The following is a 16,805-nucleotide window of genomic DNA, read 5'->3' as shown; positions in this document are numbered from 1 at the left end:
CTTAATCTTCCCTATACCAGGTATGATCAGTGATAGGTACTTGATGGACATAGTACCCAGAGGCCTAGAGTGAGTTTTATCTTAATAGCTTGTCTACCTGAACCTCTTCCATGTGAAAGGATGAGGAATTTTTTTTTTCCTAGCAGGTTGCCTGCTATATTGGTTTGCTGTACAAACAGAAGACCCCCTTGGACTGCCAATGTGTTATCTTGTAAATTTTTTCTTTGTAGTCAAGGAAGAAAGTCAAGTTACATGGTAATTATGCTTGTTTGTTACCACAGAAGAAAAAACTTAAGAAAGAAATTATTGCATAGTTGATATAGATGGTGATGAAAAACAGAATCCTACTAAAGACACTGGATTTTCATGACAATATTTATTGTTCTAATATAGGATGAAGAGGAAGAAATCAAACAGGAAATTAACATGTTGAAGAAATATTCTCATCACCGGAATATTGCTACATACTATGGTGCTTTTATCAAAAAGAACCCACCAGGCATGGATGACCAACTTTGGGTAGGTAGTGCTGCCCAAATTCGCTTTTCTTACATAGAAAACACCCAGGACTGAATATGCATTTCTCTATCCTCATTACTGAAATGCATTTCTCTATCCTCATTACTAGGTTCAGTTGTTCTTTGAAATCCTTTACTCCATGATATCCATAAATTGTGTTTTCGACGTTTTCTCCCATTTCCTTGAATAACTCTCTATCTCCTATCCCTTAATGTGGACCGTCCCTAAAGCTAGTTGTTAGGTTCTCTGTTTTTTTTCCCACTAATGACTACCTTTATTGAGTTTTTCTTATACTTTAGGTACCATGCTGTTTGCTTTTAATGAATCTCATCATTTATTCTAGCTCTTTGAGGTAGACATTATTATTAGCTTCATTTTTTTGTATGACAAAACTAAGGTTTACAGAGAAGTAAATTCATGTCCTGTATCTTGGCTTAAACATCTTTGCTGCACGCAGTTTCACCACAAGCAGTTTCGCCGCAAAACTAATTGTCCATAGACAGTTTTGCTGTAAAAGATAAAATAATGAATATAAAATAAAGGACAAAAGGAAACATGAAAAACTAATAACAATTTTTAAAAGATTTTATTGTGAAAAATGAAAGTTCAAAAAATATTTGAATACGTTTAGAAATGTGTGTAGATCTATGGTTATAGTTGTATTCAGGTATATTTTAGAGAAAGCTGGTATTGAATTCAGGTATATTTTAAAGACTTTTTTGATGTCCATCATTAAAGATTCAGGATCTAATATTGAATGTAAGTTCTTTACAATATAAAAAATACAGAAAATGCAATAATCAAAGTAAAAAATGCAAATAGCTAATTTAAGAAATATATGATGAGAAGGAATTTAGTAGCCTTTAGAGATGAAGAGTTTTTATAAATCAATAAGAAAATATGTGAAATGATTAATAGAAAGATTGAGTTAAGACAAGGCAGCAATTAACAAAGTAATAAATGTCAATTACCAATAAAGTGTAATCTTACTGACAATATAAATGCAAAAGAAAACAAGAATTAGATACCACTTCTTACCCAGGAGATTGGCAAAGGTTTTTTTTAATGATATACTCAGAATGGACATTCACGCCCCCTGCTTGAAATGAATGTTGGTACAACTTTACACAAGGATAGTTGGAACACACACACACACACACACACACACACACACACACACACACACACACACACAGATATCTATATCTGTATCTATATCTATATTTAATCTCCCAGAGAAAATGCCTTACTTTTGACCCAGTATTTTCACACACAGGAATGTATCCTAAATGAATATTTGGGTAACTACATAAAAATATATGTAGATGCTAACTAATAGGGAATCACTTAAGTAAATCCATTAAGGGACAATATTCAGCCAGTTAAAATGATGTAGGTTTATGTTTACAAATGGATGAACGTGAACGATTATAGTAAGGGTTTTTAAAAGCTTTTTTAAGAGGCTATGATTAGATATAGTACATTTTCTTTTTTTGTGTCAAAAAAAGAAAGAAAAAGGAAAAAATATATATATATACATATATTAACATGACGGGGATGTCTAGAATAATGTATGCCAATAATGTTGAAGATATTTGTTTCTGGGTAGTAATTTCAGTAATTTAATTTTGGAAACTTTTTTTCATGTCTTTCTTAATTGCTTCTCATTGGGCTATCTTTGCTCCTCATATAGACAGGCTCTGAGGACAAGGAATGTGTCTTTTGCATCTCAGTGTCTTCCTCAACACTAGGAAGGGGCTGGGCATGTGATGCTGACAAAATAGTTGTTTTATGAATGAAAGTGATATTATTGGTACAAACTTGGTTGCTATGATTATGATTATTACTACTACTATTACTGGTTCAAACCAATAATTGCTACAGATACTTGTGAGAGTTCAGTTTCCCTGTGGCCTGCATGTTCAGCAGGATACGATGAGATGGCACCAGTTTAAATATCTCTGTGTTCCCAAAGCACTTTTATACTGCCAGGAATCTAACATTTTAGCAATGACCCCTGCCTTACTTCAAGCTGCAGCAGATGACAAGAGGAGAATGATAGCTATTTTGATACTGTCTGCAGAAGCATTTTTTGGTTCGGTCAGAGCTATGGCTCCAGATTAAAAGAAAGCATTAATACAGCTTTGGAATCACCTCTGGCTTATCACTTGAGGTAGTACAACTATTTCCAGATGAGTCACACGTAACTATTAATATCATTCCTTTGTGAGATGGGCCAGACAGGATAGTTTTCTTATTAGGCTGAACTATTAAAATTTAGGTATATATATTACAAATCATTGGCTGAGGAAGGAGAGGAGTGGTCAAGCAGGGCTTGACTTTTTTTCACCTTTTTCCTAATGCTGAGATTTTTTTAAGCTGGAAAGAAAATTAGTTGTCATTTATTTTACTGGATCCCAGTGAAGCTAATTGTCTTTCTCAGAGCCTCCGAGCTCATTAATGGATGGACACATGACAAGAATGCAGATGTCTTGAAATGTGACAGTTTTGCTTGGCCTGAAGTTCTGCAAAAGGCACTGGAAGTTTTGGGGTTTTTAAATTTTTTTTTTTTTTTAATGAGCAAAATCTGCAGTCCATTTTCAGACTGGCACTGGAAGAAAGAAGCAAGCCTGTTTGCATCTGCACAGCACAAACAGGAGGTTTTATGCTCTGGAAACAAGTCACTGCCCACCATTTCGCACCCTGGCCAGTGGCTCTTCCCATGGAGATGGCTGTGGTTCCTGGGAGCTAGGAGCCTGCATGAGTATGTGTTCATTTATTCATCCATTCATTCATCCATCCGACAAATACACATCAAGCACTTGCGAGACGCAAGGCACTCTTACGGACACTTATGATATATCAGTGAACAAAAGTGATAAAAGCCCCTACCTGCATGCAGCTTACATTCTTGCTACAGACCACAAACAATGAACATAATAAGTCAGAAAGCTACTCAGCATGCTGGAGGAGGATAAATGCCTGGAAGAGCAGGGAACGACTAATGAGGATTGCGGGTAGGTGCTGCAGTGGCCAGGGGAAGCCCCATTGTAGATACCTGGAGGAAGGGCATTCCAGGCCCAGTGTTTTCCGGGAATAACAGTGAGGCCAGTGTGACTGGAAGATGTGGGAATGAGACCTGGGGCCAGATCAGGCAGGGCCTTACAGGACATTGGCAGGATGTCAGCTTTTACTCTGAGTGAGCTGGGGGCCACTGGAGGGTTTTGAAGATGAAGGGATGGAATCTGACCCATAGAGTGAAGGGGTCCCTCTGGTTGCTGGGTTGAGACTAGACCAGATGGGGGCCAGAGGGGGAGCAGGAAGGCCAATGAGGAGACTGTTTCAGCAAGCTGATCCCCTTCCTGAAGTTCACAAAGGGGCATCTACAAGTAGTGATCACTTCCAAACCTGTGCCACGGGGGGAGGAACTCTGCCTTCACATTCCATTTTCCCCACCTGCAGTCAAATGCTGGTGGCAGAATGCGGCAATTTTATGCCCCACATTCTGCTTGGTAGACAGAGAGCATCCCTCTTGTCAGATGTGTGCCCATGCAGAGGACTCTTCTGACTGTCCCCACTAGAAATGGTCCATTAGCTTCATGTCACTGGGGATAAAAATACAAAGCTATGAAATGCCTCATGGGTACAAGAGCATCATTTCTTTTTCTAGTTGTTCTTCTTCTATTTGATGGCAAACTAAGGAGGAACTTAGAAAATTAAAGGCAGAACAGAAACATAATAGTTGGCAAATTAACACCAGATCACAATATTGATGGGAACTTGGTTATAGAATATATTAGTGTGTACTTGTTCCAAGACCTCTGACTCACTAAATTTGGGCCATTCTGTGTTAATAACAATGGCAAGTAATATTTAGCACCTACCTACCGTGTGCCAAGTCCTGTATTTGTTTGCATTGTCATATTATTTCATTAGGTCTTCACAATCCCTCTACAAATTAGATATTCTCATTATCCCCGCTTTACAGATGAGGAAATTAGCCTTAGAGCAGTTAAGAAGTTTGCTTAAGGATTCACAACTAGTGAGTGATGAAGCCAGTGTATTAGCTAACCCCAAGGTGCCTCATGCTAGAATCAGGCCCCTGAACCCTACATTCTTCTCCTTTTTGTTGTGAAAAGTAGTTCCAATAGTTGGGAAAATAGTTTCAGAGGTTGGTGTTCCAAATAGGACTGAAGCTTTGCCTTTACACAAATCTATTTTGAGTTCACCGTTCATCTTCATTTGTCAGTTTCCCCAGCTTTCAAAGAGGACAGCAAGACCTGCTAGCTGCTAGGAAGACAGTATTTCTTAAGTCTAAGAAATATACTTTGAAAAGCACATTAAACCTTTTGGGAGTGTTTTAGCAAATAGTTGCAAAGGTCACAGAGAGTTGACTCTTTGGGCTAATGGCATTCTGTTAGGATTACATTTATATAAAAATATTATTATGGATTGTGTAGAGACAGAGCCTGTAGCAACCAAGCGCAGCACTCTCTAACATTTATTCCCAGTTTTCAGGTGACAGGAACTATCCCCCAGGTATTTCTTTTGCTGTGGCTGGAGGACAGAGGTTTGCACATAGGCCACCAACCAATATATGTGCTGTTTCAGGTGTCTGATTGAATTATAATCTGTGTGAATTCTATCAGTCTTGTCGTAGAGATAAACTGTTGTTTAGTACCAGCTCTTTGTGGAAATACAACTACTTCTGATAATGGCCAAGTAATTCTCCCTTATCAACTGCTCAGGGCCTGATCCGGAAATCAAAAAAGGGAGCTCTTTCAATAAAGATTCCGATCTCTCCGAAACAAGGCGAACCCTGACACACAACATGGCCATCTCATTCTGCTGCATCTCAGCAAAGAGAGGCTCTCCACTTTGCTGCGCCATTCAGACACCGGGAGTGAGAAGGCCTGTCTATTAAATGGGTTAATTTCCTAAAGTTAGAAAGCGAAATCACACATGTTTTGCTACCTTTTTTTGATACCACCTCAACAATCACGGCTCTAGACTACCTTATAAAAGGAAAAACATTTCTGATTAGCTTCCAAAATGTAGGTTGTTCAAGTGACATAGCAGATTATTATACTGAGATGACTCAATAAGCCATTTATTAGACTGTATCCTTGAAGACTTGTAGAGCTAAGCATTAAGAAATTATGTTGTGTGCATTTAGGGGAAACATGCTAGCAGCTGCCTAAGACCTGGCCTGGAGTCCAGAGACCTGGAGTCTCACCTTGAGCAGAGGCAGCATCACTGTCATTGCTTTCTTTCTTATAAAAATGATAAATTTGGACAAGGTCTGAGTTTTCAAACTGGCGGCCCCGAGACTAATTGCTACCCAGGTAAAGGGGTTTAGTTTGGCCCACATAAGGTGGTGGTGCTTTAATGATGCCAACGTTAGAAGAAAGTACAGCAGGGCTTCCCTGGTGGCGCAGTGGTTGAGAGTCCACCTGCCGATGCAGGGGACATGGGTTCGTGCCCCGGTCTAGGAAGATCCCACATGCCGCGGAGCGCCTGGGCCCGTGAGCCATGGCCGCTGAGCCTGTGTGTCCGGAGCCTGTGCTCCGCAACGGGAGAGGCCACAACAGTGAGAGGCCCGCGTACCGCAAAAAAAAAAAAAAAAAAAAGTACAGCAGTTCCACACAAAAGTCTGGATTCCTTGAAAGGTTTTGAAAAATCAGATGATCTGGAACTCTTGGGCCTGAAGTCCTGAATATCAGCAGCATGTTAGAGCAGTAGCTCGGCTGCCTAGAGGGCACGCACCCACTCCAATTGCACAAGAGGCCCGTCACTGCCTGCTGTCTTCCATGCACGCTCCACTTCATGCACTGACATTGCTTGTCCACGCCCCATGTAAGATCATCTGGAAATGAGATACTGGGATGAACCAAGATGTCTTTCAATCACCAATGGGGGATCCTTTCTAGAATCTGCAGTGATGTTGGCCACAGCCCCCGAAATCCAAGTTTCTTATAGTTTGGATTTACATTGCTGTAGCATCTTGGTTTGGCAAAAAGCATGCCTACTAACATTTTTGGTTGTCTTAAGATTGAAATGTAAAGTGCTGCAGATAGTACCATTAAAAACCCAACCACCTGTAGCTGAGTCTCCTGAACAGTTCATTGAAATTTACTCTTTTCTTAGTTCTATGCATCAGAAGTGAGGCTTTCATAGGACAGAGGGGGTTAATTAGTGTTTTATAATTTTATTACTAAAGAAGTCTCTTCCTTCATATATACAGCCTAGATCACTTGTCTGGAGAAGTGATTGATTCTTACTATTTGTGAGTAGAAATTTGTAAAGCTGAATTTGGTAAATATAGAAGCGTGCCTGAAATAGTAGGAGGAGGGATTGTAAACAGTCTCCCAGTCTTGGAGCTGCCCCATTGCATGTGTAGCTGCCCCAAAGCTACACCTGATTTACTACTTTGCAACTGGGCTTGAATTCAGCTTTAATGGAATCATTTTTATGAATTAATGGGTGATTAATTCTTGTCAGAGGACAAGAATGTGAAAATGATTTCTTCTTTTATCCCAATGAATTTCATTTGAACTGTGCTTAAACTGCTTTTCACCTTAGCAAAAGGAAGACTTTATATATGCTTACAATTACTCTGCTAATGGTCTCTACAACCCTCTGGTTCCTATTCTAGATTAATTTTGAGCCAAAGTCAATATTCCTGTTTGTGTTGCACTTCTCAAAATTCTCATCTACCGAGTTTCTTAGTCCTAAGTCCTCTAAAGCCAGTGTTGCTTTTACTTTTCCTATTTTTAACTTTCCTGAAAACTTGCTCCCCTATCCCCACCCCAAATTCTTCTAAAACTAGCCTTTAAGGTTAGTTTCTATGATTGAGTCCATGACTCAAGTGGACATGTGGTGATTTATCCCTAACAGGAAATACCCTCCAGAAGGTCTTGCATGCATACTGAGAAATTGGAGCACCAGGTACCAAATCCAAGACGTAGCTAACTTCTCTTTCTTTGAATGCTGTCATGCTGATTCTAAGATGGCTCTCTCCTTAGACATGGGCAACTACTGAACATTTCTAGTTGTCCTTTGAGCAGGCTTCTTGCTAAGAATACCAGCTAGCTTAGGAGATTCAAACTGTGATTGTCATTTTCAACATACAAAGTTGTTCATATCCAGAAACTTTATTGACAAAACCTGAGACTTCACATCCTTGGGGCTCATCTTTTTATGTTTGGAAGACTTAGAATTTGTGGTTATAAGCATTCTGTTTTCAAGTCCAAGAATATAATTCAGAAGCCAAAGGAGTTTTTGTTTCCCCAAATACATGCTAGTTTAAAAATGAATGCAAGGGACTTGCCTGGTGGCGCAGTGGTTAAGAATCAGCCTACCAATGCAGGGGACACGGGTTCGATCCCTTGTCTCAGAAGATCCCACATGCCGTGGAGCAACTAAGCCCGTGTGCAACAAATACTGAGCCTGCACTTCAGAGCCCACGAGCCACAACTACTGAGCCCAAGTGCCACAACTACTGAAACCCGTGCACCGAGAGCCTGTGCTCTGCAACAAGAGAAGCCACTGCATTGAGAAGCCCGCACACGCCAAGGAAGAGTAGCCCCTGCTCACCGCAACTAGAGAAAGCCCGCGTGCAGCAACAAAGACCTAACGCAGCCAAAAATAAATAAATAAAAATAAACAAATAAATAAAATTTTTAAAAATTAATAAAAATGAATGCAAAAGCCAGTATAGGTTGCTTTTCCAAATTTGAAATTCCCCACAGTTTTGCTTTACCTTTGCATCAGTTAACTGAAATGATAAATGTATACCCACCAATTTTTGTACTTCCATGCACACATTTTGTATTGTGCAACTTAAACTACCTTTGGCAAATGAAGCAGCATTCTGTAACAAAGTACTGAGTTTGGGTTTCGTTAACACCTTCATAAATCATGCAGATGGGATCTTTGGCTATTCCCAGCTACACATGATAAAAATATCCTGTGCCTTGCTGATGTTTCTGGACCTTCAAGGTCAATAGGCTGATCCTTTGCAGACTTGTGAATTCTTGGAAGTTTATCTTTCCTCTCCTTTTCTTAGATTGCCCCTGCAATTGCTTGGTGCAGACTTCTTTCATCTTAGGTCGACCTTCATCCTCCCTCTCTCTCCTCTCCCTCACCCCTGTCTCCCACCCCTCCTTTTACTATAAAAGAGAAGGAATCTGTTAGTAGTCATTTTTCCTGTGGGTGACTGACTAGTGACATTTGGGGGGAATATGTTCTTGTCAAGATATTCTAGGCTAGTCCTGCAGTTTTAAAATACCTTAAAGCTTTCTTGCTTGTTATAGGAACTTAAAACCAATTAACTAGCACGTGAGTGAATGCTATAGGGACCCCAGAAATCATCCTAAGCCTCTTAGGCTGGCTCTGCGAATAAACCTTTTTAAATTCTTTCAGAGGTGACTTGCGTTGGAGAAAGCAAGTTAGAAGTGACCGCATCTGCTGATTCCAAACCCATGCCCCTCCCGGTTAGGGGGTGACCTCAGGGAAGGCTCACATAGTGCTTCTGGGACTCCTTCTGGGATCAGCTGAGGCCAAAGGCTCTTTTCTTTTCTTTTCTTTTCTTTTATTAATTTTTATTTGAGTATAGTTGCTTTACAATGTTGTGTTGGTTTCTCTTGTGCAGCAAAGTGAATCACGTATACATAAACATAGATCCCCTCTTTTTTTGGATTTCCTTCCCATGTAGGTCACCACAGAGCACTGAGTAGAGTTCCCTGTGCTATACAGTAGGTTCTCATTAGTTATCTCTTTTATACATAGTAGTGTATATATGTCAATTCCAGTTTACCAATCAAAGACCCTTTTCTTAAATACCGTCCTGAAGGAGGGGGAAAGCACAGGAGGGCATAATAAGTACCCCCTTACCCCACAACCTCTAAGAGAAAACATCCTTCTCATCAGACAAAAGTATGTGATAAACAACCATGCAAATTGTGAAATATGTTAGAAGCCTTTGTTTTTAAAAATTAACCATTTTAATTTAGATAGAAATAACTACCCACATTCAACAATCCAGGCAAGCTTTTCCCTAACAGTTGGGTTGCACTACACACTGTGCTGCTTTTTAAATATTTCCACCTTGACAAGGTTCCAGGTCCAGCCCAGGCCCAGCCCCCATCGTGCCTGAGCGCAGTTCTGTCCTCACTTTAACTTAACCTTCATCCTTTCTTCCCAAGTGACATGCATGTGTATTTTCATTTTCTGACCCAGTTGTGTAGGTGATATTGAATGAGAATTTCAAATATAAGATTCTCTTTAAACCTCTTACACCTTCTTCCAACTCTCCAAATAAAAAGATCCAGTGTTTTAGGATGCACTGCTGTGTCTCCTTGCTGTGTGATACAAGCTTGAAAAAAAGACATGTGTCCTTGGTACTCTTTCATTAACAGAAGTTTTAGAAACACATGTGCACCGTGCCCTTTATAGGTGCTCTTTCAGCCATTTCCTCACCATCCAAGTGAAGTGGACCTTGGGGAGCTATTAATGCTATCTTCCAAGCTGGAAACTTTTTTTTTAATAAATGCAAACAGACCAAAGAATGGATAAGTAATAGAGTTTGAGATTTCTGGCTACCAGAAGCTTTCCATTCTGTAGAACACAGTGTTCACATCACATACATAAGGCTGATGCTTTTATTTTGTTTTAATAGTGATGGTGGCGGGGTGCTGAGCCCAGCGGAGTTAGGGAACATGCCCAAGTTCATACAGTTAGTACTTGAGAAAGCATGATGCTTTCAACCCTGCCCTAGTTACTTAACGAGTATACATACCATGGATAAGGCTGCAGACCATAACTAACTAACCTTCATTTCCAAATAAATAAAGAAAAGGGAATTGAGGAGAAGGAGAATTAATGAAACAATAAGTGCAAATCACTCAGCCCAGTGTCTGGCACATGGCAACTTCTCAGTAAATGTTAGCAAGCATTGTTGCCCCAGTGTCAACTCTTTGAGGACTTTCTTTCAGAAAGAATATTAATGATGCATTATTCCTTGCCTGTGAGATGTGAAGTTATTGACTTATCACTGCTGGGCTTGGCATGTTGAGCCCTGTTTCTGTTTATTAATGTGATGAGGTTACTTGTGGTGAGGGAGTGTCCCCGCTGTGTGGTGGCAGTAATTACCAGTGTTGCTGTGAGGCTGCAGGAACCGATTGCTAGCAAAGGCTGGTTTCTTTCTTTCTTTTTCTTTAAAAAACAAATCCCATTACATAATTTAACAATCATTTTGTTCCGTAGTGAGATGAAAAGAACTTAGCAGCCTTCAGCTGGAGCTGAATGGAGAAGCAAATTATAGAAACCACTGACATTAGTGCCTGGCTAGAGCAGGATTGTTTCCTACTGAATATTTGAAAGTATTTTGTCCAATCTAATTTTGAAAGACCGGAGTCACTGGGCTTCCACTGCTTTCCTTGGGAATTATAGTTATGTGGCTAATAGAACTCAATGGTGGGACATTTTCTCCAGCTGATACAGGAGCAATGGATGCATTTGTAGGAGGTCTGGTCACTGTGTTTTTCAAGGTAGGATTTGGAGAAGGGGCACAAACATGTTTTGCGCACTTCAGAAAATGTTCTTTTCTTTCTACCCAAAGATGTTTCTTTGGTCCATCCTGCTGCTGTTAAACCACAATTTACATAACTGAGATTTTCTTTAACTTTGTATTTATAGAGAATCCCCAAAATACACAAAAGTAGACAGAACAGTATAATGTGCCCAAAACTAGCCCCAACAGTCATCAAACCAGTAGTCAATCCTGCCCCATCTACACAGCCATCTACTTCCTCCCTTCTATTATTTTGAAACAAATCTCATCATCTTTAAAAAAAAAAAATTCGGGTAAAATACACACAGCTTGAAATTTACCATTTTAATAATTTTAAGGTGTATAATTCAGTGGGATTAAGTACACAGTGTTGTGCAAACATCACCTCTGTCTAGTTCTAGAACTTTTTCATCACCCCAAAAGGAAACTCTGTACCCATTAAGCTAGAACTCCCATTCTTCCCTCCACTTAGTGCCTGGAAACCACTAATCTGCTTTCTGTCTCTGTGTATTTGCCCTTTCTGGATATTTCATATAAATGGATTCATACAATATTTAGCATTTTTCCTCTGGCTTATTTCAGTAAGCATAATGTTTTCAAGATTTCATCCAATGTTGTATCATGCATCAGTACTTCATTCATAATACTCTGTTGTATGCCTATACCACATTTTATTCATCTGATGATGGACAGTGGTTAATTCCACCTTTTGTCTATTGTGAACAGTGCTGCTTTGAACATTCATATGCAAGTTTTTGTCTGAACACCTGTTTTCCATTTTGGGGGGTATATACCTAGAAGTGGAATTGCTAGGTCATGTGGTATTTCTATGTTTTAACTTATTGAGGAACCATCAAACAGTTTGTCTCAGTTTACATTCCCTCCAGCAATGTAGGAGGGTTCCAATTTCTCCACATTTTGCCAACATATTATTTTCTGCTTTTTTTTTTTTTTAATTATAGTCATCCTAGAAGGTGTGGAGTGATACGTCATTCTGCTTTTGACTCACGTTTTCCTAACGACTATTGATGTGGAACATTGTTAGCTATTTGTATATATTCTTCGGAGAAATGTCTATTCAAGTGTTTTGCCTGTTTTTAAATTGTGTTGTTTTTATTTTTGTTGTTGAGTTGTAAGAGTTCTTTATACAATCTGGATACTAGACCCTTATTAGATATGTGATTTGCATATACTTTTCTATGGGTTGTTATTTCACTCTCTTGATAGTATCCTTCAATGCACAAAATTTTTAATGTTGATGAAATCCAATTTATCTCTTTCTTTTGTTGTTTGTGCTTTTGCTGTCTTAGTTAAGAAACCATTGCCAAGTCCAAGGTCATGGAAATTTACCCCATGTTCTCTCCTAAGAGTTTTACAGTTGTTGCTCTTATAGTTAGGTCTTTGATCCATTTTGAGATAGTTTTTGTATGTGGCATGAGGTAAGGGTTCAACATCATTCTTTCACATGTGGCTATCCAGTTGACCCTGTACTATTTGTAGAAGAAACTATCATCATATCATTTTATCCATAGTACTCCAGTATGTTTCTCTAAAATATAGGACCATTTTTTTCAGATATCCACAGTACTATTATCACACTTAAAAAATGTCAACCACATTTCCTTAATGTCAGCAAATATCTAGACTGTAGACTGTCTCAAAAATTTTAGCAGCATTTAAAAAAAAATCACTACCAGATAAGTTGCATCCATTGCAATTTGTTGGTATATCTTTTTAAATGTTTTAAAATCTACAGATTTCCCCTCCATCTCTCTTTATCCTTCTTGATATGTATTTGTTGAAGCAAATGGGCCATTTACCCTGTGGAGTTTTTTATTCTAGGTTTTGTTGATTATATCCCCATGATGTAACATGTTCCTCAGTCCTCTGAATTTCCTGTAAATTGGTAACTGGAAGTAGAGGCTTGATCAGATTTAGTTTTGGGTTTTTGTTTTGTTTAGTTTTTTTGTTTTTGGCAAGACTACTCCTGAGGTGATGTTGTGTTATTCTAATCAAGAAGCAAATCATAACTGGTTCTTTCTTTTTTTTTTTTTTAATGTTAGCAGTCACTGATCATCAGTGCCTAAATCCACTAGTTTATTAGAGGTTGTGAAATAATGATATTCTAATTCTATTATGTCTTCTTCACTTATTAGATGGAATATTTTTTTCTCGTGAAGAGAAGTTTTACCTCTTTTATTATTTAATCACTGTGGTAAAACTTGTATAAGAAAGGAAGTGTAAATTCTTCATTCTTTCCCTTTATCTACCAGTCTCAATATAAGAAGTTGGTTCCTCATTTTCTTCAAACATTGCCAATTTTATTCTTTTTTTTTTTTTTTTTTTTTTTTTTTTGCGGTACGCGGGCCTCTCACTGTTGTGGCCTCTCCCGTTGCGGAGCACAGGCTCCGGACGCGCAGGCTCAGCAGCCATGGCACATGGGCCCAGCCGCTCCGCGGCATGTGGGATCCTCCCGGATGGGGGCACGAACCCGTGGGACTCTCAACCACTGCGCCACCAGGGAAACACCCCAATTATATTCTTTTTAAGGGGTGTCTTTATTAATGCATTTAGTTCAGCATATTTAATGTGTTTCAAGATATTGCAGTTCTTATTCTTACCGATGCTCAAATTATCCCATCTTTGGCCAGTGAGACCTCTTAAAGTTGATTCCTCAGTCCTTTCTAACATGATATTGTGGTCTTTGATAGCTTCCTGGCTCTCATATATGGTAATTTTACAACTCTTACTGGGTTGGAACGAGGTCTATTGTGGCATTTTCAAATTTCCTTACAAAAGCTCCTGATCAGTCTCCACCGGTACAATGGAGAAGATTGGAGGGTTTCATTACCCTTTGTAAAATCATAAGAAGAGGGGCTTCCCTGGTGGCGCAGTGGTTGAGAGTCCGCCTGCCGATGCAGGGGACGCGGGTTCGTGCCCCAGTCCGGGAAGATCCCACGTGCCGCGGAGCGGCTGGGCCCGTGAGCCATGGCGGCTGAGCCTGCGCGTCTGGAGCCTGTGCTCCATAACGGGAGAGGACACAACAGTGAGAGGCCGGCGTACCGCAAAAAAAAAAAAAAAAAAAAAAAAAAAAAATCATAAGAAGATAAATCAGAACAGACATTAGAAACTCATTGAGGAAACTCATTTCATGAGTTTTTATTGTTTCAACCAGACATGCAGAAAAAAAAGGGAACATTATTTCTGCCCAAAGATCTTACAGCCTGGTGGGGTATCTTTTAGGACCTGGTGACATGGTGCTGAGGTTAGGAACGTACATTTGGACAAAGCCAAAACCACGAATGTGATTTCATTATGGGCCCATTTAAGTTCTGTTTCTAGTGTCAAATCAGAGATTGATTGCTAGTCATCTAAATTATTGTCACAAAAAGATGACTTTTGTGGCAGACTTTTTGAAGAAGAGGGAGAAATGTATGGAAATGGATGTGTTTCTCTAAACCTAGAAAATGAATGTAAAAGCAAATGGATAGCTTTTCCTCTTCTAGTCTCTACTCCTCCATTAACTAAGGGAGATGTTCATTTTCTGCCTATTTTATAAAGTTGCTGAGTACTGTAATGAGTTTATATTTATAGAGAACTTGGGAGCTTTGGGGATGAAAAGTGCTAAATTAGGGCTTATTGTTTATTGAATTTATTTGATATGTCCAGCCTCCTGGGAACATTTGCTGAAGTTAATTAAAAGCAGATAGTCCTCACTCTGACAGCTTACAGTGCCACTTACAAGCCAATAACATAAACAGTGTGCACTTGAATTGTTCTGACTTGGGATTGCCTAGACAACCACAGCTCTTTCAGGCAGGGGAATGATGCTACTTTTATAGGAAAGTTGAGTTTGACCATTGGATAAAAACACAGGGATATTCTCAACTACATCTGTGCCACCTAACTGCCCTCATTTAAAACAAATACTTAGAATATGAAGATTTTCCTAGTTTTCCAGCTATAATTTTCAGGTTGGAACATTAAAAATAATCTTTCCTTTCTTTCATTTTGGGAAAAAATTAAGATAAAAATTTATGTTTTATATATCGTTTTATGGTCACTTTTTCTTTGCAGGAAGGGCATTCCAAAGCAGCCAGGTGGGACACCTTATGCTTTCTTAACTCATTGGAAGCCGTGAAGTGTAATGATAATAATGGCATGTTTGCTTCCTTTGCCAGTTGGTGATGGAGTTTTGTGGTGCTGGCTCTGTCACTGACCTGATCAAGAACACGAAAGGTAACACGTTGAAGGAAGAGTGGATTGCGTACATCTGCAGGGAGATCTTACGAGTAAGTGACAACACGGGAGACCTTGGGAGGTGTTGAACTTTGCACTGACCTTCCACTAATTTGTAAACGTGTTGGAAACCTCCTTAGAGCTTTATTCTGACAGTGATGGTGGCAGTGGTAGTGTGTTGTGGTCTGCTGTAATGGAAGTGAGAGCCATTCTGCATAGGCGTGTGCACTCTCATTTGGAGGGTTAATTGGGTGATTTCTCTTAACCTGGGATTCATTTCCTATGGGGTTTCCAATTGGAAATCTGATTTTGGATCACAGAGATAGTGTCCCACTTAGGAAATGGATTGTTTAGGGATATTTTGATCACTCATTTGAGTTTTCCATTTGTGAAAGTTTATAACTAATTTAAGGCTTGTGTGACTTTAGCCATTTTAGTACATATAACCTAGTTTAATTGATTTTACCTTAAAAAAATTCTCTGAGACAATATCTCAAACCAGTCAAGACAGTGGACAAGAATGTGCCCATTTGCCCAGTTTTGCTCACAAATCCCACAATCAGACAATCTAGACAATAGTGTCATGTATTTGCTGAGTTCACTTCAGGGAGAAGGAGGTAATTGGTCATATTTTAGTTTGTTCAGATTAGTTTAATTATCTCTTGCTACTAATAAGGAGGCTATTATATGTCCACTGAGCATTCTTACTAGGTCTGCTTGGAAGCTATTTATTTACTTATTTATTTACTCTGCCTTCTTAGTATAAGGGAACAAAAGGTAAAACGGTTTGCATGATGTGTCCAAGATATGCCTTTGAGAGACAGATTATGTGCTGGGGAAGAAAGGAAAGGAAGGAGGGAGGAAGGCATTAAAAAACTATGTGTATCCCTTTAATTCAACCCACATTAGGAAAAAAAACCAAATAGAAAATGAAATTTTAAAATGATAACACTTGTATTAGCATAAAAATTCAAATACTTAAAAATAAATGTACAGAAACATGTGAGTGATTTCTACACTGGAAACTACAAAATATTACAGACAAATTAAAGAAGACATTAATAAATAGAGGTGTATATACTATTTCATGAATTAGAACGCTCAATATTATAATGATGTTATTTCTCCCTAATCTGATCCTTGCTATCATTAAACTGCCTATCAAAATCCTTCTAGGTACATTTGTCGATCTTGACAAGCTGATTTTTAAAACATTGTATGGAAATACAAAAGGCCAAGAATAGCCAAGGCAATTTTGAGGAACAAAGCTGAAGTATTTATGCTGCCAGTTACCAGGACTTATTATAAAGCTGCTAAGTAATTTAAACAGAGTGGTATTGTCACAAGAATAGACAATGGCCAATGAAACAGAATGGAGAGTCCATGAACAGACCCACTCATACGGACACCTGATTTATGACAAAAGCAGTGCTGCAACACGAGGGAAAGGGTCTTTTAATCAGTAGATAGTGCT

The 16,805-nt window shown here is 39.0% G+C and overlaps 1 protein-coding gene across 3 annotated transcripts in view; it reads left to right on the top strand.

Moving 5' to 3' along the window:
• TNIK (TRAF2 and NCK interacting kinase) overlaps window positions 1-16,805 on the top strand; it is a 408,961-nt gene that overhangs the window by 257,929 nt on the left and 134,227 nt on the right. For all 3 annotated transcript variants that reach the window (XM_073803896.1, XM_033855468.1, XM_033855467.1), the window contains exons 4-5: window positions 394-519; window positions 15,274-15,384. In XM_073803896.1, coding sequence (XP_073659997.1) covers window positions 394-519; window positions 15,274-15,384 — 237 coding nt within the window. The remainder of the gene's footprint in view (window positions 1-393; window positions 520-15,273; window positions 15,385-16,805) is intronic.

Source organism: Tursiops truncatus, chromosome 4 (assembly GCF_011762595.2).
Source record: "Tursiops truncatus isolate mTurTru1 chromosome 4, mTurTru1.mat.Y, whole genome shotgun sequence".
NCBI lineage: Eukaryota > Metazoa > Chordata > Mammalia > Artiodactyla > Delphinidae > Tursiops > Tursiops truncatus.
This window is presented reverse-complemented; position numbering and strand designations above follow the sequence as displayed.